The sequence below is a fragment of the Pleurodeles waltl genome, chromosome 1_1 (genome assembly GCF_031143425.1).
Source record: "Pleurodeles waltl isolate 20211129_DDA chromosome 1_1, aPleWal1.hap1.20221129, whole genome shotgun sequence".
In the NCBI taxonomy this organism is placed as follows: Eukaryota; Metazoa; Chordata; class Amphibia; order Caudata; family Salamandridae; genus Pleurodeles; species Pleurodeles waltl.
Genome location: NC_090436.1, coordinates 268702272 through 268726635, shown reverse-complemented (window position 1 = coordinate 268726635; position 24364 = coordinate 268702272). Strand labels below are relative to the sequence as shown.

General features: G+C 44.1%; 1 protein-coding gene across 1 annotated transcript in view; it reads right to left on the bottom strand.

The window, feature by feature from the left end:
* Positions 1 to 24364, bottom strand: part of PARP8 (poly(ADP-ribose) polymerase family member 8) — a 636820-nt gene that overhangs the window by 388950 nt on the left and 223506 nt on the right. The window contains exon 4 of the mRNA XM_069221607.1: positions 7410 to 7499. Within this exon, the coding sequence (XP_069077708.1) occupies positions 7410 to 7499 (90 nt within the window). The remainder of the gene's footprint in view (positions 1 to 7409; positions 7500 to 24364) is intronic.

Below are 24364 nucleotides of genomic sequence, written 5' to 3'. Positions count from 1 at the left end.
TTATCCAAATTTTGAGGTTTGCAAAGGATTCTGGGTAACAGAACCTGGTCAGAGCCCCACAAGTCACCCCATCTTGGATTCCCCTAGGTCTCTAGTTTTCAAAAATTTACAGGTTTGGTAGGTTTACCTAGGTGCCGGCTGAGCTGGAGGCCAAAATCTACAGGCCAAGTGGAGACTTTGCAAAAAACACCTCTGTTTTCTGTAGAAAAATGGGATGTGTCCACGTTGTGTTTTGGGGCATTTCCTGTCGCGGGCGCTAGGCCTACCCACACAAGTGAGGTATCACTTTTATCGGGAGACTTGGGGGAACGCTGGGTGGAAGGAAATTTGTGGCTCCACTCAGATTCCAGAACTTTCTGTCACCGAAATGTGAGGAAAATGTATTTTTTTAGCCAAATTTTGAGGTTTGCAAAGGATTCTGGGTAACAGAACCTGGTCAGAGCCCCACAATTCACCCCATCTTGGATTCCTCTAGGTCTCTAGTTTTCAAAAATGCACAGGTTTGGTAGGTTTTCCTAGGTGCCGGCTGAGCTAGAGGCCAAAATTTACAGGTAGGCACTTTGCAAAAAACACCTCTGTTTTCTGTAGAAAAATGGGATGTGTCCACGTTGTGTTTTGGGGCATTTCCTGTCCCCGGTGCTAGGCCTACCCACACAAGTGAGGTATAATTTTTATCGGGAGACTTAGGGGAACGCCGGGTGGAAGAAAATTTGTAGCTCCTCTCAGATTCCAGAACTTTCTGTCACCGAAATGTGAGGAAAACGTGTTTTTTAGCCAAATTTTGAGGTTTGCAAAGGATTCTGGATAACTGAATCTGGTCCGAGTCCCACAAGTCACCACATCTTGGATTCCACTAGGTCTCTCGTTTTCAGAAATGCACAGGTTTGGTAGGTTTCCCTAGGTGCCGGCTGAGCTAGAGGCCAAAATCTACAGGTAGGCACTTTGCAAAAAACACCTCTGTTTTCTGTAGAAAAATGGGATGTGTCCACGTTGGGTTTTGGGGCATTTCCTGTCACGGGCGCTAGGCCTACCCACACAAGTGAGGTATCATTTTTATTGGGAGACTTGGGGGAACGCTGGGTGGAAAGGAATTTGTGGCACCTCTCAGATTCTAGAACTTTCTGTCACCGAAAGGTGAGGAAAATGTGTTTTTTGTTAGCCAAATTTTGAAGTTTGCAAAGGATTCTGGGTAACAGAACCTGGTAAGAGCCCCACAAGTCACCCCATCTTGGATTCCCCTAGGTCTCTAGTTTTCAAAAATGCACAGGTTTGGTAGGTTTCCCTAGGTGCTGGCTGAGCTAGAGGCCAAAATTTACAGGTAGGCACTTTGCAAAAAACAGCTCTGTTTTGTGTAGAAAAATGTGAAGTGTCGACATTGTGTTTTGGGGCATTTCCTGTCGCGGGCGCTAGGCCTACCCACACAAGTGAGGTACCATTTGTATTGGGAGACTTGGGGGAACATGGAATAGCAAAACAAGTGTTATTGCCCCTTGTCTTTCTCTGCATTTTTTCCTTCCAAATATAAGAGAGTGTGTAAAAAAGACGTCTATTTGAGAAATGCCCTGTAATTCACATGCTAGTATGGGCACCCCGGATTTCAGAGATGTGCAAATAACCACTGCTCCTCAACACCTTATCTTGTGCCCATTTTGGAAATACAAAGGTTATCTTGATAGCTATTTTTCACTCTTTATATTTCAGCAAATGAATTGCTCTATACCCGGTATAGAATGAAAACCTACTGCAGGGTGCAGGTCCTTTATTGGCTCTGGGTACCTAGGGTTCTTGATGAACCTACAAGCCCTATATACCCCCACAACCAGAAGAGTACAGCAGACGTAACAGTATATTGCTTTAAAAATCTAAATCTGACATTGCAGGAAAAAGTTACAGAGTAAAACGTAGAGAAAAATTGCTATTTTTTTCACCTCAATTCCAATATTCTTTTTGTTCAGTTGTTATTTTCTGTAGGAAACCCTTGTAGGATCTACACAAATTACCCCTTGCTGAATTCAGAATGTTGTCTACTTTTCAGAAATGTTTAGGTTTCTGGGATCCAGCATTGTTTTCACGCCCATTTCTGTCGCTGGCTGGAAGGAGGCTGAAAGCACCCAGTAAAATGCAAAGATTGTGTTGAGAAATTGGATTTTCTGATTCAAGTCTGCCTGTTCCTGAAAGCTGGGAAGCTAGTGATTTTAGCACCGCAAACCCTTTGTTGATGCCATTTTCAGGGAAAAAACTACAAGCCGCCTTCTGCTGCCCTTTTTCCCCATTTTCTTTTTAAAAAAACGAAGTTTTCACTGTATTTTGGCTAATTTCTTGGCCTCCTTCAGGGGAACCCACAAAGTCTGGGTACCTCTAGAATCCCTAGGATGTTGGAAAAAAAGTTGGCGTGGATAGCTTATGGGGACAAAAAGTTATGAGGGCCTAAGCGAGAACTATTCCAAATAGGCAAAAAAAGGCCTGGCACAGGAGGGCGAAAAGGCCTGGCAGCGAAGGGGTTAATGAGTGGATGCTCCGAGGAGAATATTGCGGCCGCCATTTTGTATTCAAGCAACTCTTCATTTTCTTCATAAGCAATGCCGTTTTCACTTTAATATTCTTCATGTTTTCAACTAAAATATTTTTTTATATCTGTTTCAACGTTTCTGGCTTCATGGTTTTCATACTCTGACGCATATATTTTGCAATGTTGGATGCAGACTGAATCTCTTGCAACATCTTATATGTGTGCAAATGTTCTTTTTCCAATCTTCCCAACGAATAACTTTAGTTATACATGAACATATTTTTATGGGAAGAACTAAGAGCCAAGCACGCTCTTCTGTTTTCACTGCTGCTGCCAAAGTTTTCTCAGATAATTCATTTTCAATTGTTACAACAAATATGGATAGTAATATTTTGGAAAATGTGGCATCCTCTTCTCCCAATGGAACTCTACCTCAAAATAATAAGTCAACTTCCAAACAAAACGCAGGCATGACTTTAGCAACTGAACGTGCTAAAAAAGATCCTCCATTGCCTATTAAATCTCCCAATACTATTTCAATAGAGCTACTGTTAGAGGAAATCCATGCTTTAAGACCTTTTATGGAAGAAACCAAAAACAAATTGCAGACTTTAACAGATCATTTGTCTCTTACTCAAGTGGAACAACGAGTCAGTGATGTTGAGGGTAGCCTTTCCTTTTCCCCTAGAGTTGCTGTTGATGTTCCTTGTGAATCTGATAGTTAGAGTTTAGAGACTTTTTTAACTCAAAGGACTCTGTTCATTTATTAACAGATTTCACCTTCCATCAGAGATGCTGTCTTTATGATATTCCGCCCTCATGGGGTACAATGTTCTAATAGCCCACCATAGTGGGTTATAACAGCCATTAAACTTAATGACGAACTGCCAGTCATTTGGAGCTTGCAAACCAAGAAAACAGCATTCACCAACTAACAGAATACATGCATGTCTGAAAGGATAAGAGAACAGAGATGACCATAGGTTATGTAGGGTTATCCAAATGATCCTATGAATTTGTGCATGCCACATCATCAATAGTGCCTTCCTTGAATGTTGCTCTGTTATTGGAGCATTTGTTAGGTCCTTCCTATGTTGCTTACGCCCTTCCTCCACAGATGTACTTACTGTACCTCTTGTAGTAAAAGAAATCCAGATCTACATTTCTTGTGTCTGCAATATTTTACAGTAGTAGAGAGCGGTCATGTGCTCAGCAAGTGTTAAGAGATAGGAACTGAGAAGATCGTTGTTACAATTAAATAAATTAAAGCTTCGTCGGGCCAAGCTGAAAAGTCAGTCTGAAGTCATGGGTCCAACTTGGTGTTTCCAAAGCAAAGCAACATTATCAACTTGTCAAAATTATGCTTAGTTGGAGTTTTAAAACTAAGGCTCAGGAAGGGATTTAAGGTATGAACTTGACAACAAGCAATCATGGCAATTGTGATGAGAGCCATCTTGGGAATACTGTTCGGTCTGATTTCTATGACCACTATTACGCAGAAACTGTTCCTTTGCTGCAATTATGTGGTTGCTCATCTGACAAATTATAGTATCAGAACCTCGCACTTTTCCAGTGATAGTGTAAGCTTGTGGGGAAGCCTGCTAGCAGAGAAACCGCATCTTGTTGATTGCCAGGCAAGCCATAAGTACATACTCTTCGATGCCTTACAGAGAGAAACTTAGTATGTAAGTAATACAGAAACTGCGGTTTGTTGGAACAGTTCTGCAAAGAAGTGAAGGCCATTATAATAGCATGTATGGACCTCAACATTTTATCTTTACAAGCTGTTGAAATCACAAAGGAAACACTATTTGCAATTACATTGTTATTAAATACATATTAGGATCTTTCCCTACACTCAGTATTTGGATATATCAACTCAGCTTCCTAATTGGAAATTTCGTTTGAATACTTGCAGCTTTGCGAACTGCGGTGTTTCTATACCTAGGATTCAACTGAAGTGTGTACACTGCATTAGGGGTACAGCCTTATCATGGGGAAGGCATTTTATGGATTATGTACCATGAGAAATGAAGTTGAAACTCAGCATCAGGTAGATAATCCCTCTCAAGGAAGAAAAGAGTTAATGGAGGGTAAAAAAGTACAGGGAAGAGTAAGTGAAGGAAAAATCTCAGATGAGAGGTCTGTAGAAACGAATAGCCTTAAGGCAGGAGAAAAAGAAGATAGGGAGTCTTTGCCGAGTATGGAAAGGATAGGTTACAGGTGTGGGCTGAGGTAGGAAGCCGCATCAGAGGAGGATGTATCCTGCCACTCCCCAGAAACGTAGACATTGTAAGAGAAAGGGACCCTGTGTCAGAGTACGCAAAGGAAAACAGTGGGTAATTTGAAAAATAATACAGGAAAGAAGTACATTAACTGGAGGACGAGAGGGAGGAGGGAGTTAATACCTATTTCAATCTGTTGATATTTGAAATTTTGGAACTGAAAGAACAAGAAATAAAACTCAAGGCATACTGTAATAAAACTCATTGGCCCAACCCACTGACCTAGTGTGATAATCTGAATCTAAATTATAAATCAAAGGCATGGAGATGTGTTATTGGAAAGACCCTGAAAGGGGGATCTTACCATAAAACTGGTCCTAATCATCACAATCAAGTATTAAGTGTTACTGATACAACCACTAGGTCAACTTGTTATTAATGGAAGGACATGTGTCACGAGGTATTTAGTGATAAACGAGGCCTGCTTAAGAGATCCGGATATAGAAACCCTTTGAAAGAAGGACAGGTTATGTGGATTTGGGAATAGTCGTCATACTGGAATAGCATTTAAGAGGTAAACTGACACGGTTATGACAAGATGGAATCATTTCAGAGAACGAGGCAAATGTAACCACAGGGCTTGCCTTCGTGCTTTTTGTGAGAAATCAGATGTTGAGTACACAGTGGGGAGCTGCTGTGTCTTCCACACTTAGGGGGTCATTCCGACCCCGGCGGGCGGCGGGCTCCGCCCGCCGGGCGGAAACCGCCCAAACACCCCCGCTGGGCCGGCGGGCGATCTGCAAAAGATCGCCCGCCGGCCCAGAGGGAAAGCCCCAGCAAAGATGAAGCCGGCTCCGAATGGAGCCGGCGGATTTGCTGCGGTGCGACGGGTGCAGTGGCACCCGTCACGATTTTCAGTGTCTGCCAAGCAGACACTGAAAATCTTTATGGGGCCCTGTTAGGGGGCCCCTGCACTGCCCATGCCAGTGGCATGGGCAGTGCAGGGGCCCCCAGGGGCCCCACAACACCTGTTCCCGCCAGCCTCTTCCTGGCAGTGTAAACCGCCAGGAACAGGATGGCGGGAAGGGGGTCGGAATCCCCATGGCGGCCCATGGAGGATTCCTTTGGCCAGGGGAAAACCGGCGTTAAACCGCCGGTTCCCCTTTTCTGACCGCGGCTTTACCGCCGCGGTCAGAATTGGCCAGGAAGCACCGCCAGCCTGTTGGCGGTGCTTCCACGGTCCCCGGCCCTGGCGGAATGACCCCCTTAATGTTAATGTGTCATCAGATACCTCTGCAAAAGGACTCTAGGACACCACACATCATCTAAACGCATAAAGAAGTGTGTCGATTCCTGCCTTTTGGACTGCTATTTGCATCTGCGCTGTTCCAAATACAATACACTAGCCATTCGAGGCAGGTACAAAATGTACCATGTTTGCAGAATGATTTCGTAGCATATGAGACTGTCAAAGAGACTCGTGAAGCAACTCTGCATGAGGTTTTGCATTACAGGAATGTGGCCTGACAACAAAGAATAAGTGTGAGACTTCCGTAATGGGGTGGATGATTTACGGCAAAATATAAGCATAACATGTCTTCCAAAGAAACTCTGCAGAGGCAACAGCGGAGTACTATGCCAAGGGACAATGATCAGTTACGATCCTTCCTGGGTGTCTCTGAATACTACTCTGTCTTAACAGCCAATTTTGCTTCAAATATTAAGGCCCATAGTTATACTTTTGTAGCGCCGCATTTGCGCTGCTTTTTGACGCAAAAATGGCACAGACTTTCAAAATACAATTGTATTTTGCAAGTTTGTCCCGCTTTTGTGTCAAGAAATTACGCAAATACGGCGCTAAAAAAGTATAAATATGGGCCTAAGTGCTTGCAAAATCCGACGCGTTGCTTGTGTCCAGGTTCAGGGAGGAGCTGGCCGAGCAGTTCGGGCTCGACTGTTCCCGAATAAGCAGGGAAAAGACTGATTTGCATATAGCTGGGTCCAAAGTGAGGTGCTATGGTGTGCAAAATAAGGATGGCCTGGGATGCAACCAGAGTAATACCAGGGCAAGCAGATTGCGATTGCCTATGCCTGCATGTTTTAGCATATTTAAGGCCGATCTCCTGGCTTTGGCATTGCTTGTTAATAAAAAGACCTAGGAATGCTTCCAGATGTAAGTAAACCAAAAGTACCTGAAACGGACCAATTCTACTCCTTCAGGAAGATGTTATGAAAGGCAACCTCCAGTCTAAGTATTATTTCCGCCGTTTTAATGTGATTTGTTTTAATGTCCAACATTCAATTATCATTATACAAGTTGTGTCAAAACATTTAGAAATCTGTACGTTCAAAACCTTTCTTATTGGAACCACTACAGAATTCCTGACTAGTAAATGTTAAGTATTTTCCGTTAGACATCCCAGATCGTAGCACTTTGACTCAATTAAAAACACTGAATAAACAAACATTTAAACACCACCACTGAACTATTAACCATTACAAAAAGTCCACGGTATGAATATGTTTGCAGATCATAGCATTTAAAAATGACTAAAAGTGTATAACCATTCGAGATGTACAGAATGAACTTATGAACCAATATTTCATTTAGCTTCTAAAATATATTCTATGTCTACTTCCAACCTTTTCGTGCCCTGTCAAATACGTGAAGTTACCTGTTGCAATTCTATGGAAAATGACTTGGATAGGCTCTGTCGTAACTAGCACATCTTCATCGTTATCAGAACTTGACACATATGTATTATCTGAAAAATAAAACACAATGTAATAAATTAACAGACGTAAATGGTTATTTCCTGTTTTCATGTCCTATGTGTTAAATCTAGGGACCTTCTCGTAAACTGAGGAAACAATGATAAGCATGGTTGAATAATAACCCAACATAATACAAACACAGCAAATATAATCTTAAATATTTCAGAACTCAAGACAATAACATGACTGTATACTTTAATGGTGACATTCTCTTTTTTACTCACACCTCCTATGGCTCCTCTTTTTAGTGAAGGAAGAAGCACATTCGATGAAATACGAAACCTTCAGGGTGTCCTCCAGCCTTCTAAATCAAAAGACGCAGGCCACTCCAGTGTGGATGATTAATTTAGGTTCTCCATCGTCTACCACAGAACTGAGATTATACGGCAATCCTGAAAACCCTTCACTGCCTCGGCAGATTTGTGCTACAGCTAGCATGAGTGTGATAAACAAGATCATCTCTGGAGAAAAGGCAAGGGTTCATCACCTGCAGCAGGGACTCCTAAAACCCATCTGTGCCCTGGTATAAAGCAAGGCTTTTATTGCTACAACAATGTTGTGTGTTGGGCTCTATTCTGCTCTGCATATGTACATTCTCAATTGGTTGCTGCCTCCAGTGCTTTAAATGGAAAAATATAAGTGCAGGTACTCTGTAATAGCGTACCTGCTTGTTTCTGAAAAGTGCCGGTACTCTCCAATTAAAAGTATTACGTTTTTTCTTGAGATATGCCGGTACTCTCCCTCTCAAAATAAAAAAGTGCCGGTACTCAGTACCGGAGAGTACCGGCCCATTTAAAGCACTGGCTGCCTCCTAAATTCAAAATGTAGACCTAGGCAAGGTTACCAGCAGCAGTTTAGCCTGACAACTCTGTGAACTCAATATTCATGATGAGAATTTTCATGTTTGTGTGTAAGGATCACAAACAATAGTTTAACTTCACCCTAGGAGATCATTAGTCCAAACAGAAAAATACTACAATCTGTACTAAATAGATATTGATACGTATGCACCAAACCAAGGGTCACTCCCTTTATTTCCCTTCCAAAAAAAAACACTGCTACCTTTACAGGGATGATAGCAATGGCACTGGCTCATACAGGTTGGGTCTGGTATGTCCTGTCATGTTGGAGGGCATATTTAAAATCTCATCCTCCACCACAGATCTACAACTGCTTGACTATTCTGGGGGCTTCTGGTTCTAAGGTAACATGCCTTTCTTCTAATTTGGAGGATTACTGGGATAAAATGCTAGACTGTGAATTCAAGTCTATCTTAGTCTATTCATCTCTCAGTCCCTTTTTGAAACAGTGAGGGCATGCTCCCTTTTAGCAAAGCATGAATGTGTCTTGTCATCAACTCCCTAGGTTTAGCCCATCTTTCAGGAGAACACCAACATCACTGGGGGCTCAGCCACTTTGGTGGTTCAAGCCTGGCTTTGCTAGATCTGAATTTTGAAACCTCTGCACCTACACCAGGAAAGCCAATCATACTTACACTGAGGCAGGACCCCTTGATGATGATAGTGGGAGGATCCTCCACCACCCCCTATTATTACTCACATTCAGTGTGTGACTCCAGAAGAACCAGAATTCAGGCATTCACATCCTGGACATCCTGAAGGCTGCCAGAAAATTCATTAGCAGTTCCCAGATAAGTAACATCTAGCTGGGATTGTGTCACTGTGATTGTATTTATGAACAAATCTCAAGGGTTGAAGGGATCAGGGGAATGGGAGGAGAGAATGGGCTGTCTATGTTTGCACCCTCCCAACTAAATATCATATTCACAAATGGCAAATTGACTATTTAAAATGTTGTGACATATGGGTCCTGCGTGTGACATTAAGGCAATCTTGGCTGCTCAGCAAAAGGGTATTTCCCATACAATAGACACGTTTGCGGTAGTAAAGCAACCTTTTTGGCAGGGTTAGACCCCACTTTTTTCCTGGGATCTGATGTGATTTTGACTTAAATTGCACTGGGTTCCTGATAACCAGTCCCTAGTGCCATCCTCTTTCCTAAAATTGCACAGCTGTTTTCCGCAATTAGCAAAACCTGTAGCACTCTCTGCAAGTCCCTGCAACACGAATTGTACAACCCTGAAAGACCCCTCACCAAACGCACACAGTATTACCATTGCAGGCTGCGCGACTTGATGCAGACAAAAGTGAAAACCTAACCTGTCACACACACCCATGTGCCAGGTCCCCTACCACTGCATCTGATATTTGTAAGTCATCACTACCGAAGGCCTTCAGCCCTAAGGCAGGGTGGTATTATATATTTTAGCTGCATGTGACGGACACTGGTCAATTCGAGGTCCCCAGCTACATGATGTCTTCATTGAAAAGAGAGATGTTTGGTATCAAACATCTCATATTAATAAACCCACACCGATTCCAGTGATGAATTTATTTATACATGCACCCAGAGAGCACTTTAGAGGTGCCCCCTGAAAAACTAAGGGACTACTAGTCTGTTGACTGACACAGGTCTGAATCAGCACAGCTACCCTAGACAGCTATACCTAGACAGATTTGTGACCTCCTGTGGTGCCAGCCAGCACTCTCAGAGGCCAGGAACAAAGCCTGCTCTGCGCAAACATTATCACCCCTTTCAGGCAGGATGGACATTCCGGAGTAGGAAGCTTCAAAGGACCAGCCACCTTTGCTATGCTATCCAGGTCTCTCCAGATGACAGAGGTGACCAACCCCCTGCCCTAACCCCACTTCTTGGCAGCTAGACATGTGGGAAAATAAGAAGGATTAGGATGTGTGCCCACATCCAGCCAGTCCCACCCCTAAGGTGGACCAACTGATGTGGACACCATTTTGGACAGAATTAGTATTCTAGTGTCAGGGTTATGCCTACTTCTCAGCAGGAGAATTATACAGAGGATGCAGTCACCCTAAAGTTAGGCTATCTATTGGCTGCTACTTGTCACTCCGTGAAACGTCCCTAAATTGAGTATTTAGGTGTTACCCCTGGAACCAATAATAGTGATTCAATGGATCAAGAGAAGAATGATGAAGAACAGTCACTGCCTGGTGAGAATAGCAGAAGAGCTGTGGACGTTTTGGCGCAAAACCCTGCCTGCTCGCAACTGTCTTGACAATCACAACAGAGTGACTCATCCTGCAAAGCTGGAGAACTACCAAAGCCTCGGGTAACCTGCCACCACATCAAAAATCCCCACCAGTCTCCCTTGGAGTAGAGGAGCTACTTCCCTGCAGATCACAGGCACCAACAAGCAGAGTCTGGTCCACCGCCTTGCAGCTCCCCAGCCGGACAGATGCTGCAGACGACCAGAATAAATTCTGTCTCCTCACCAAGTGAGAAGACACTAGGACCAACCGGAGCCATGCATGGCCAACCCCCAGGGTACTGGATGCCCTGTACCAAGCACCAATAGAGATTTCCACTGCACCAGGACCCAGCATCCTTTGAGGGACGTCAGCAATACTGAGACCCACTTTGTGAGTGGCCCAGCAGTCTTGATCTTGCCCCTGCCAGCTGTTGGCCCCTAACCATGAGGAGCATTTTTGCACACCAGCCCAGGTACCCTATCCACTCTGCACCCGAGCTGCCTGGCCTGGGTATCGAAGAACGAGCTGTGCCACCTTTCTCTAGGATCACTTGCAACCCAAGTCCCTGTTTGGGAGCTCTCAGACTTGTCCCGAAGTTCCACTGTGCAGCCTGTTTCCAGGTGCCCACCCCCCTTTACCACAGCATGTCCAGCTACAACCTCCCCAGCATCCATCTCCCAGTGAACTCCAAGTGTCTCCCAAAAACTGCTGACAGTCCTCTGGACCTTGGTCCACTTCAACGCCAAACCCTGAAAGTGAGCCCCTGAAACTAACTACACCTATCTTTATGCATCACTGACTTTTCCTGCCATATGACTGGATTGTACACAAAAGCACACAGGTTTGAACATTTTACTTATCTGTGAAAATCCATAACAAAAACAGTACTTTCTCCTTTACGAAGTTCTTGGTTTCAAAACACATATTAAAAGAAGTGTTATTTTTTTAATCAGGAGTCGGATTGATTCTTTGAGTCTGTGTCTCATTTATTGCCCCTGGGAGTAAAAGCACTCCCCTTTAAAAAGCCTAACTGTTTGCCCAGACTACCACAAAGAGAGCGTTAGTATTACTTACTTTTACCTCTGTAAACTAATCGGGGATCTACTGGACTCTCTGCATGGTGCACTTCTTTTTAGTGCACCATATAAAGAGTCAGCTTTCTACATTTGTCATTAGTGATTATCTGGGCAAATTCCCAAACATGCGCTTCTGAGAATATCATGTTGTTCCTCAGCAAGTTGTCAATGGCAAAACCTATTCAAAAGGTACTGGAACATACAGGAACAGGATAGAGATCTTTGACCATTTTCAAGGAGCCGTCAAAGGCCCCCTTCAGGGTCTGGGACATCTATGATTCCAGTTAGAATATCCACAGACTCTTGGAATTTAAACCTCATACTTTTCTGCCCTAAGTACAAGTAGTTTGATGCACTCACCACAAAAGACCTCATATGTACTATTGTGGAAGATATTTTTCTCATTGTCATGCATTAGCAAACAGTGTGCCCTGTGTTTACCACAGCAGTACATCATCTTGTAGCTAGGGAAATTGGGTATTTGAACCAACCCAGAAGAGAGCACGTGATGAAGGAGAAAGGTGATCTAGAGATGGAAAGAGGACCTTGTGTGAAGGTGTGAGAACTGTCCAGCTATATTTAAAAGGAGTATGTTTTTAGGGTTGAGACTGCGATACCATGCACCAGCACATGGATATTTCTTGTGAGATGCTGTTGTGTTTGGAAAAGGGCTTTGAGCTTGCCTGTTCTTTTTCATTGATTGAATTGCATGGCACTCTTCTTTAAAGCCTTGCAGTTGGTCACAGCTGGCAGATCATCATTTCTGTTCCTGTCCATGCAACAAGGACCAAGCACTGATTGATTCAACTTTATCAGTGCCCGTCCACTGCTCCCAATGTCACTGAAGTACTATTTTGTTCTTTTCAGCTTCTAGGGTCCTGCACACAGAAGGTGTGTAGCTGGTTATGAAGGTCTGGCAGCTGCAATCAGCTGCTGGCAACTCCTCTTCAATGCGCTTTTGTGCTCATTTTACCCTTTTTTGTTTTAAAGACAAGTTACATCTCGTGATAGATGCCAAGTGATCACGTGTTCCTTGCGACACCCTCCATCAGCTGTTGGTTCTTACAGAACAGTATTTGGACTTATGGGAGTTGCAGTTTTCTTTCAAACATTGGATTTGGATTTAGTCCGATCCCCTGCAATACAAGGCGATGTATGCTTAAAAGTCAGAGCTGGATAAAAGACACTTGTGACAATGGGAGTATTTGACCGCAGTGTCTCAGTTGCTGGGTCATAATGCAGGCCCCGCATCCCCTGCTGTGTGGGAGAGGGCACACTTTAGGCCCCCCCCATTCAGTGTAAAACCTATGGATATCCATGGGATATGAGGATCTACAGAGCCCCCATTGCATTCTACAGGGGTCCCGAAAAAGTTGTGCTACTCCACTTCTCAATTTGTTTAATGTCATATTGGGTCATAAAACCCATCATACCATATGTGCATGGCTCCTTTAAAGGTCTTAGCTCTTACCCACAGCGTTTCCAGTCTGATGATTTTACAACCAACCTTTATTGGAGGGCCTTCTTGAAGGAGAGCTATGGAGCATATTCCACCATTGTTTTTTGTAGCCATACTACTTTTTCTAATGCTTTCCACAGTTTTGTGACCAATACTGCAAGTGAATAGCCCTGCACCAATTGGGTTTTCGTTTTTTTAAGTCTAAATGTTAGTTCTGTGAGTCACATTTTTTGCTTTTGAAGGGCGCAGTAACCTTCAGGCTATCAAGTCTAATACTGCTAAGTCTGATTCAATGACAATTTCACAGTAGTGTTGCTACTAAAATATGCCATTTTCTGCTCTGACAAGTAGCAGAAGCACTATACAAAATACTATATAAAAACACGTTATTTTTAGGTCTCACGTAGTTGTCTGTTGTCAAAGAGCTACCATAGACAATCTCAAAATTTAGAGTAGGATTTCCTACCGTTGATTGGCTTTCATGTCAATCACATTTGCTTTTTTTTTTAAATATATCTTTTATTACTTTTATAAGGGTGATAACATGAATCAAAACTCGTTGCTATAACCCCCAGAAACTTAAACCCTCCCACCCCTCATCGTGCATTAAGTACTTCAATATAAATCTTATGACGAAAGGTCTCAAAAGTCTCGACGTAAATCAACGCTCCAGCGTTATTATTAAGTAGTTGTAGCAGCTTGGTCGGAGTCTGAGTTCGATAAAGAGTTGTCTTCGTCCGTGGAGGGGGCATCGGCAGATTTTAAGTTTTCTAGCAGCAAGTCCCATTGCGTAACACTCTCCCTGGGTCTTTGACCTCGTAATGCTTCTTTCATTAGCACTGTGCTCTCTATTTCGGACCATTTTTCTAGTGCACCTAGCCATCTAATTGTTAGTGGGCCACCTGGTTCCTTCCAATGTAAGGTTATCTCTCTCTTCGCTAAGATCAAAGCTAGGTCTATGAATTTGTTCGATATCTTATGTGTCGATGGGCGTGGGAAGTCCCCCAGAATTGCTGCTATAGGGGTAGGCGATAGGGGTCTTTCAGTGCAACCGGCTAGCTTCCCAAATACTTCCGTCCAGTATGCGCTAATTTGGGGGCATTTCCATTACATGTGTATTAGGTTTGCTGCTGGTTCAGTGCAGCGTTGGCCATCAGATTTGTTTGTATTATATATTTTGGCTATCCTTTTAGGAGTTAGGTAAGCTCTGTGGAAAATTTACAAATTTATCAATTTAAATCTTGCATTTCTAGATATAGGGGGTCATTCTGACCCCCGCCGGCGGCGGAAGCCGCCCGCCTGGCAGGAACCGCCAGAAGACCGTACCGTGGTCAAAAGACCGCGGCGGTCATTCTGACTTTCCCGCTGGGCTGGCGGGCGACCGCCAAAAGGCCGCCCGCCCGCCCAGCGGGAAAGCACCAGCAACGAGGAAGCCGGCTCCGAATGGAGCCGGCGGAGTTGCTGGTGTGCGACGGGTGCAGTTGCACCCGTCGCGATTTTCTGTGTCTGCTAGGCAGACACTGAAAATCAATGTGGGGCCCTGTTAGGGGGCCCCTGCAGTGCCCATGCCATTGGCATGGGCACTGCAGGGGCCCCCAGGGGCCCCACGACACCCGTTCCCGCCAGCCTGGTTCTGGCGGTGAAAGCCGCCAGAACCAGGCTGGCGGGAAGGGGGTCGGAATCCCCATGGCGGCGCTGCTTGCAGCGCCGCCGTGGAGGATTCACAGGGGCAGGGGAAAACCGGCGGGAAACCGCCGGTTTCCCTTTTCTGACCGCGGCTTTACCGCCGCGGTCAGAATTGCCCTTGATGCACCGCCAGCCTGTTGGCGGTGCATCCTCCAACCCCGGCCCTGGCGGTCCATGACCGCCAGGGTCGGAATGACCCCCATAGTGTAGACGTGGGATGTGATTCTGGCCCATTGATTGTCTTCTAATGACATGTCAAGGTCGGTTTGCCATTTTGTCTTGAGTTTATTTAGGGGTGTGCAGGTGTCGCATTGCATGAATTTATATATACCAGAGATTATCCTCCTCTGATCTCCGATTGAGCAGAGGAGATCACATCCCATATGGGTTGGGGGTTTGCAGGCGCCCGTGCACCACAGTTTTTGAATGACTGGCAATTGAATGGCAGTATGTGTGAGAAACAATCCGGGAGGGAGAGCAAAATGGTCTTGCAGCTCCACAAAGGAACGACGTTTCCCATTACTAAATAGGTCACCCATTTTCGTGATGTTGAACGGGATCAATTTGTTAATATGTTTGGAGATTTGTTTATTTGGGAGGCAATTCAGAGCTTCCAAGGGAATTTCAGGATCAATCACATTTGCTTGCTTCTTTTCTTTTCATGTTTTTCATTGGACCATCGCTTATTTAAAATTTTGATTGGGTGACGTGAATTGTTTTGGTTTTTCTTTTGTATTCCGCCACCTCAAGGTTCTCGGATGCTCCCTCCTTGTATCAATTATTTGCTACCCCTGCCACACCTCTATTGCTCTGCCATCCCACCCATCGAAGTCCTTTACATAAAAAAGGCGTTGGGTTACATTTTTTGGGTGGAACCCAGAGCTGCCATTTCTGCTTGACCACTTCATTTTTAAAAAGCACTTTCACACACAATTACGTTTTTTTTAAAATTATTGCTCCACGAGGCGTCCACCATCCTGGAACAGGAAATTTAAAAAAATGAACAAAATCATAAGCAAGTTTTGCCATCATCAGTCTGGGCTGCTTTAGCACCATGAGACATAAACATACATCATCTCAGTTTTTCCATTCTTATTTTTTGACTGATACTGCACAGCGTCTGCGAAGAAACATTTTTTTACAACGCTGCACAGCATATCAACAAAAAAAACTGAAAAAGCCCGAAGTTCAAAAGGCAAGATCTATTGGCTTTGCCAATGCTTGTTAGTTCTTTGAGTAATTGAATGATATCTTTTGTGTATCTCAGATCATCTGTCAATGAGGTCCATAAAGAAGGGGCTGGTCCAGAGATACGTTCTTTAGCCGCTTTGTAGGATTTGATATTTTTTGGTTTCTAGCTTTAGCTTATCAGCGCTTCTGACATTCTTGTTTCCACCTGATATTCTGAAAGAAGTTTCATATACCGCTTGTTCATGGCTTTAAAGTGGCATTTAAAAGCCACAGGAGAAACCAAGAGACCAGATTTGACAGAGCTAAACGTAGCTAGTAACAACAGTGTCCAAATAGGTTTCATGTACAATACAACATTTCAACGTTACCGAAAGTGTAGAGAGTAATTGTAAAGAACAGAGCATAAACATAGAAAAGCATGACCAATTGCTACTGAAGGTAAGATTCATACATCATATTTCAGAAAATGACTGGACAATTCTGAGAGTGATTTAAATAAAATATGCGCTCTGTGAATAAAGTGAACACAGTGCTGGAAAAAGGAGAAACAATGGCGGTGGGCTATGTTCAAATCATAATGCAGAGCTTGTAAGAAAGAATGAAATTTCATACAAACGTTGCTGTACACAGGAGTAATCTAAAATGTTATTTTCACTACTGTATAGATGTTAATAATGTTTTGACCCCGAGTGGAAAGAAAGGTCATCATCGGGAATGAGAGCATTTGGAAGAGCCCAATAGGTAATCAATGTCAGCAAAAAACAAACAAATATGGGTGCTTGGTATTAATACTTAGTTACACATGACATAATACTAATCATGTATACTGGCATGTTGGAGGAGAATGCCCACAATCTAATGAAGTAATGAATCCTAAAGAAGAGAAAAAAATAAAAAGAGTAAATAACAGAGGTAAGTAGAGAAGCAGGAGTGAGCATGTGTGAGATTGTGCTTTAACAGTGTGAGTGAATGAGAAATTCATGCAGAGTTAGCTGGTGACGGTAGTCCATCAGTAGGTCAATGGGTATATGGTTAAGCCTTGAAAGTATCCGAGAGAGAGAAGGAATGGTACAAAGGAATAAAAACCTAGGTACATATGTAACCTATGAGTTACTTATTGTTAGACCTGACAGCCTTAGGGTGGTCACCCCTAGCTTTTTGCCTCCCTCCCTCCACTTTTTAGACACTGTTTTTGCTGGTTTTAAGACTCTGCGCACTTTACCATTGCTAACCAGTGAGTGCTAAAGTGCGTATGCTCTTTCCCTTTAAACATGGTAACATTGGATCATACCCAATTGGACTATTTAGTTTACTTATAAGACCCTAGTAGAGTACACTATATGTGCCCAGAGCCTGTAGATTAAATGCTAATAGTGGGCCTGCAGCACTGATTGTGCCACCCACTTAAGTAACCCCTTAACCTTGTCTCAGACCTGCCATTGCAAGGCCTATGTGTGCAGTTTCCCTGTCAATTCGACTTGGCATTTAAAAGTACTTGCCAAGCATAAAACTCCACTTTTTCTACATATAAGACACCCCTAAGGTATGCCCTAGGTAACCCATAGGGCAGGGTGCTGTGTAGGCAACATGCAGGACATGTATCTGTGTAGTTTACATGTCCCGGTAGTGTAAAACTTCTAAATTCGTTTTTACACTGCTGCGAGGCCTGCTCTCTTCATATGCTAACATTGGGGCTGCCCTCATACATTGTTTAAGTGGTAACTGCTGATCTGAAAGGAGTAGGAAGGTAAAATTTAGTATGGCCAGAATGGTGATGCAAAATCCTGCTGACTGGTGAAGTTGGATTTAATATCACTATTTTAGAAATGCCACTTTTAGTGAGAATTTCTCTGCACTTAAATCTTTCTGTGCCTTAAAATCCACGTCTGGCTGGGTTTAGTTTACAGATCCTTGTGCATTCACTCAGACACAACCCAAACACAGGATACTAGGCCTCGCTTGAATACATCTGCATTTTGAATGGGTCTTCCTGGGCAGGGAGGATGGAGGGCCTGACACTTGCATGTTAAAGGACAGTAGCCTGCCCTCACACAAAGGACTGCCACACCCCCTAAAGGGGCCCTGGCAGAGAGGATTGAACTGAAAGGGGACCTTGTGCACTTCTAAACCACTCTTTGAAGTCTCCCTCCCTTCAAAGGCACATTTGGATATATGAACAGGACCTCTGCCCCTACCAGAGCAGACACTTCCTGGAGAAGAAACTTGAACCAGAACCTGCATCCTGCCAAGAAGAACTGCCTGGCTGCCGAAAGGACTCACCTGTCTGCTTTCTGTGAAGGACTGCTGCCTTGCTGTTACCCTGTTGCCTTGCTGCTCTCTGGCTGAGATGAAGAAGTGCTCTCCAAGGGCTTGGATAGAGCTTGCCTCCTGTTCCCTGAAGCCTCAGGACCAAAAAGACTTCATCTCTACAAGAAGGACTCCTTGTGCAGTGAAATTCGATGCACAGCCTGCCAGGAACGACGCACAGCCTGCACCGCGGTGAAAATGTCACTGCACGCCAAATCGGAACGACGCAGCCCAACTTCGTAACAAGAAGATCGGCACAGCGCCAGTGTAGCAACCAGAAATTCGACACACAGCCCACCGAATCGGCGCACAGCCGAGCCGGAACGACGCAGCCTGACTTCCAGAGAGGAATCGACACATCGCATGCCGTCCGGTAGAGAATTCAACTCAACGCATCACCCACGAATCACCGAATCTCCTGTGACTTCGTCCTGCCAGCGCAGGAAATCCACGCATCGTTCCCGGGGCGTCCGAAAACCCCGCAACCCGAAAAGGATCCATGACCGTGTGACAGAAATTGACGCACAGCCGCCCCTGCGTGAAAACTAAACAACGTATCGGCGTGTGCGGCCCGAGAAGTCGACGCACACCTCCTTTGTTTCCATACATCTCCTCCTCTGCTGTTCTTTGCGAAGATTGTTCACACAAACCAGGTACTTTGTGCTTCAAAGAGACTTTGTTTGCTTTTAAAAGACTTAAGACACTTTATACCACTTTTACAGTGATATCTCAACATATACTTATTGCATTTTAATCGTTTTGACCTGCATTTATCCAGATAAATATTCTATATTTTTCTAAACACTGTGTGGTGTATTTGTGTGGTGCTATATGGTGTTCTTGTATGATTTATTCCACAAATACTTTACACATTGCCTCCTAAGTTAAGCCTGACTGCTCAGTGCCAAGCTACCAGAGGGTGGGCACAGGATAATTTGGATTGTGTGTGACTTACCCTGACTAGAGTGAGGGTCCTTGCTTGGACAGGGGGTAACCTGACTGCCAACAAAAGACCCCATTTCTAACACTTATGAGTTACAGTAGGTGGTCAAAAGCAAATCCTCACCCATGTAGCAGTAACATAAGAGACAGCGTACTAGAAAAGGATAAGTCACTTGAAACTGGAGTAAAAATCCCACAACTGAATTTTTTGTCAGGGACCTGACGGTTAAAGTATGACCCACAAGGAAGCAATTAAGAAAAGTGTCCAAGGTAATAGACAGCATTCAATTTGACAAAAAAGGAATATTTCAATATCCAAGCAGATTAAGCAATGGATAGAACACAAGGCTGGCAACTGGGGTAAAAATATATTACTGTAATGATGACATAGAATTTCTGGAATCCTCAAATAACAGAAAGTTGCTTGTATAAGCCTGCTTAGGCTCGTTCAGCGCAGGGCGCGTGTGACAGTGTAACTGCACGGGGTGTGAGGGAATCCATGTGCAGAAAGGCAATTCATGCCTCCATAAATGTCATGCACGAATATGTGACAGAACAACTAGATCCTAAACAACTATAGCCTGAACCACTACTGCTAAACAACTAAAAAGTCTCTACAACTAAGTACTGAACAACTACTCTCTAAACAACAATTGTGCCTGAATAACAATTGCCTGAACAACTAATTTTAAGGTAAGGTTTTCTTTTTGGTTTTTAAACAACTTATATATATAAATATATAATATAATATATATATATATATATATATATATAAATTCTAAGCAACTAATAAACCATAAAAAAAAAAAACTTACCTTAAAACTAGTTGTTCAGGCAATTGCTATTCAGGCACAATTGTCGTTTAGACAGTAGTTGTTCAGTACATAGTTGTAGAGACTTTTTAGTTGTTTAGCAGTAGTGGTTCAGGCAATTAGTGGTTTAGACCGCGTTGTTCAGGATGTTTCCCGTCATGCACGCTTGTTTGAATTTCTTCCTGGCTTTAAGACTAAGCCAGTGGTGGAGGTTTCCAAGTATGGATGGCTGGTGATCATACATACAATGGTGCAAAGGGTGAGCTGGTAATAACAGAGAATGCTGCTAATATAGTCTAGCCATGCTATGACAACGACCCGCGCATTAGTGCAAATGTCCGTAGGATGCAACACCAGTTTGAGATTTTTAAAGGGAGTTGAAAAAAGATTTTGCAGATGTAGGAGTTTACTTATTTCGGAATTGTTTAACAGATATATATTTATCCACCCAGTGATTTGAATTGATCTTACAGAATTGGGATGAAATCAAATATGTGGAATTCAGAGAGACAGTAATTTTCAATTTGGATCTGTGAGGTCTTTTACCAAAAATTCCATCAGATTTCTCTGGGTTCAGTTTAAGGCAGTTTGCTTCTGCAAGGTTGCAAATTGTTTTTTTAGGGTGCAAATATATTGTGGAGTTGTTAGCTACAGTTGGGCATCTACTGCATACTGATTTATTGCCATCACTGCCTCCCCATCACAATCCTTAGCTGTTCCATGTACAAGCTGAATTGAATGCATGCAAGACTAGATCCATAAGGGGCCCAACAGGTGACTGGGATGCAAACGTAGGTGGTGTTGCCATCCTTAACAACTGGTTATGTTTTATTAAGAGTAAGATTGTTGTCAATGTGTTCGGCCCAATTAGACAGAATTTTTTATTTTGATGGCCCATTTTGTTTGCCTTTACTGTGGACGAGTCCAACTACCTAAGTTTAACTCACAGTAATTTCACAGCAATTGCACGAAGCGTGTTTACTGCCAGTGTCCACCTTTTAAGATGAGGCCACTGCAGTTCAGTTAAGGTAAGGAGCACTGAGCTCACTAAATGTGAACACCTGTGCACACGCATGTGTGGGATGCATGGCAGAGACTTCAACTGTGAGCAGCTTGGTAGCTGCACAGAGGTTACATGCCTATGGCAGTTTTAAACTGCAAATTTGACGCGTCAAAATAATTCCTTTTAACAGGCCTAAACCTATTAAATATTAATAAGTCACCCCTAGGTAGTCCTTATTGCCCATAAAGGCAGGCTGCATGGTATTTTAAAGAAGAACATGTAAAAGTTAATTTTGAACATCTCCTTAAAGCAAAACATTCCCAGAAGCTATTATCATTCTAGCAAACCTGGCTGCTTCCATAGGGAAACCCTGGGTTACATGGTTACATTTGATAGATGCTAAATTCGGATTAGTGGCAGCTAGAGAAATAATTCAAGGACTTGTTAATTAATAGGTATTAAAAGTCCAATTTAATGGTAAAATATTTTTTTTCTAACTATTGAGCAACAGGTACTTTTAAAAAGTCACCCTTTTCCTGCCAAAAGCTTGTGCGTATTCAACTTTAACCTGGCAGTTCGGTGGCCCCCCGTGGTGAAGGCAAAGTCCTTAGTGGATTGCTGCCAGAAAGAGGGCAAAGGGCATGATTGTAAGGAGGTGCTGGCCTTTCATTGACAGGATGACTTGGGGGAAGTGCCAAAGTACAAGTTACAGTTTAAAGAGGTCTACCATGTAACACGCAGATAAACATGACACCAGGTCTGCCCCTTTCTTTGTCCCTCCAGCCAGCTTGACTTCACAAGCAGTGTGAGCTCCACCAGAACACATCTGGAGTGACCACAAGGGAGGGTTTGCCCTGTATCTTTTAACACAGTCACACCTCCAGTTGGGCACAGGAGCTATACAAGGGGTGCAGGGGGGGTTCTGACATATTGCATTGTCTCAGAATGCTGTGCAGGAGAGGTGGGATAGGGGTAGAGGAATGATGTGACAGGGGTGCCTGACATCTATAACTCTCCACCCACACTTAGAAACCCCTGCACAAGGGAGAGACGGAGAGCATGACCCTGGACCTGGATGGTGATGACACCACCACCATGGACAGCTGGAAGGAGAAACCAAATGATGCCCTACAAAGATGGACTAAGGACTTTGCCTTCAGCTGACTCCAACACCAGATGGGTGTCTCTAGGGCCACTGACACTGGCCCTTTTATGCCCCCTGCGGACCACTTGGAGGAAGACCTAGACTCCGCTGCCACCCTGGGTGCCCTGCAAGACAGCCAGGTGGATCGCGGGCCTGGGAGTGCAGGCAGTATTGTTGCTTTGCTGGCTGGTTTTAGCGGGGTTGTGCAAGATGTTCCCATCAGCAGGAAGGGAGTACCAGGAGTCATCCAGCACCCCATAAGGTGCACCCTCTGGAGCCTGACACAATGCACACTGTCCCAGGGGACCCTATCCTCCCAGGACTAGGGAAGAAAAACATAGGTGTCACTTAGCCATCTCTCTCTCTCTCTCTCTCCTTTTTCTGTCTCTATCTCTTTCTCTCTAGTTAGGGACCCAGGAGTGAAGCTGTGCACCACCTCCTCCCCTGCGAGGGCAGAAGGCGCACCCTCTTCAGTCACCACCTGTGGTCCAAGCAGGTGACAGGAAGAACGGTGGCTGGCTCCCGCACTGGCCGATGGACTGGGCTGGGCACAAAGGGAGCTGGCCAGGGCTGCATGGCCCCTTGGGGGCTCCTGTGGCCCCCACCATAAATTGAAGCATCAGGGTGCCCCAGGTAGAACTGGGATACTCCAAGTGGTGAGGAACCTGCTACCAAATTGTCTGCTGCTCCCAACCTAAGAGCATCCCATAATGCTCCATGAGGGCTGTTTTTTCCACATTCTCTGCCTTGCAGTGCCCCACGGACGGGGATCCACCAATGCACATTTAAAGTGGTGTGAGGGGCTCCGTGAAGTGCAGCAACCCTCAGAAGTAAGTTATCATACACTACCCATAAGTCTCCAAGGGCTATAACAGGATGATCCCAGGAAAGGCTTACCAAATTTTTAAGCACCCCCAGGAGCTGCAGCTTTTCTTTTACAGCTGGGGACTATTGAGGCCCCTAGTGGTTGATCCTATGGCTACAATTTATGCCACCTGATAAATATAAAGAAACACGTTTGACACAATATTTTGATTTTCAATGCTTTATTTTAAGTTCTATTGGCAACGGTCATCGATGATAATGCAATGCTTTTTATTAACAATGAATGGGATTGAACAAGACTATTGATTTCATTGCTTTTGATGATAAGGCGTAACATATGAATATGGCTTTTATTAATGTTGTGATACCTTGACAAAGCTAAAAGGCTTACTTTATATTGATGTGCTGACTCCTTGTAAAAGCCTATTGGCTTGCTTTATATAAAATGATATCCCTTTATGCACCTGATATAGGTGTGGGTACTGTGATGATAGGGTTCAAGGTCCCACTAGCAGACCAATTCACCAACGGTATTTCCAGCTACCTTAGGCATATATTTGTAAATTAATTTGTAGTACTTAATAGGTTGTGTGCGATAAATGTACTTTTCCCATTTTCAAAGAAAAAATACTGACTGAACAATGATTTATTAAGTAGTATTGTTACGTTTTAGTGGATGGGGATTACCTGCCTATGCTACCTCCCCTGAGTAGGCCTCTGCTTTGCTTCCCTGAGAAAGCAAAGTGCTACAATGACCCAGCAAGTCAACGCCGTCGCTTTCTCCTGCTTCAACACCTTCTGCATGCTTTGGAAGATCTACAAATGGATACCCACTGAAACCAGAAGGATGTTCACCCAAGCCCTCGTAAGCAGCAAACTGGACTACGGCAATGTCCTCTACCCAGGAACCACGGCACAGCTCCAGAAAAGACTGCAACGCATACAGAACGCCTCTGCACGCCTCATCCTGGACATCCCAGCCACATCACAGCCCACCTGTAAGACCTGCACTGGCTCCCCGTCAACAAGAAAATCACGTTCTAACTCCTCATCCATGCTTACAAGGCACTACACAACAACGGACCAGAATACCTCAACAGACGGCTCTCCTTCTACACCCCGACCCGACAGCTGCGCTCCGCTGACCTTGCCCTCGCCACTGTCCCACGCATCCACTGAACGACCGCCAGTGGCAGATCGTTCTCCCATCTCGCCTCCAAGACGTGGAACACTCTTCCCACCCACCTACGACAGACACAGGACCTACTTACCTTCAGGAGAAACCTCAAGGCTTGGCTGTTTGATCAGCAGCAGCCCCCCCCCA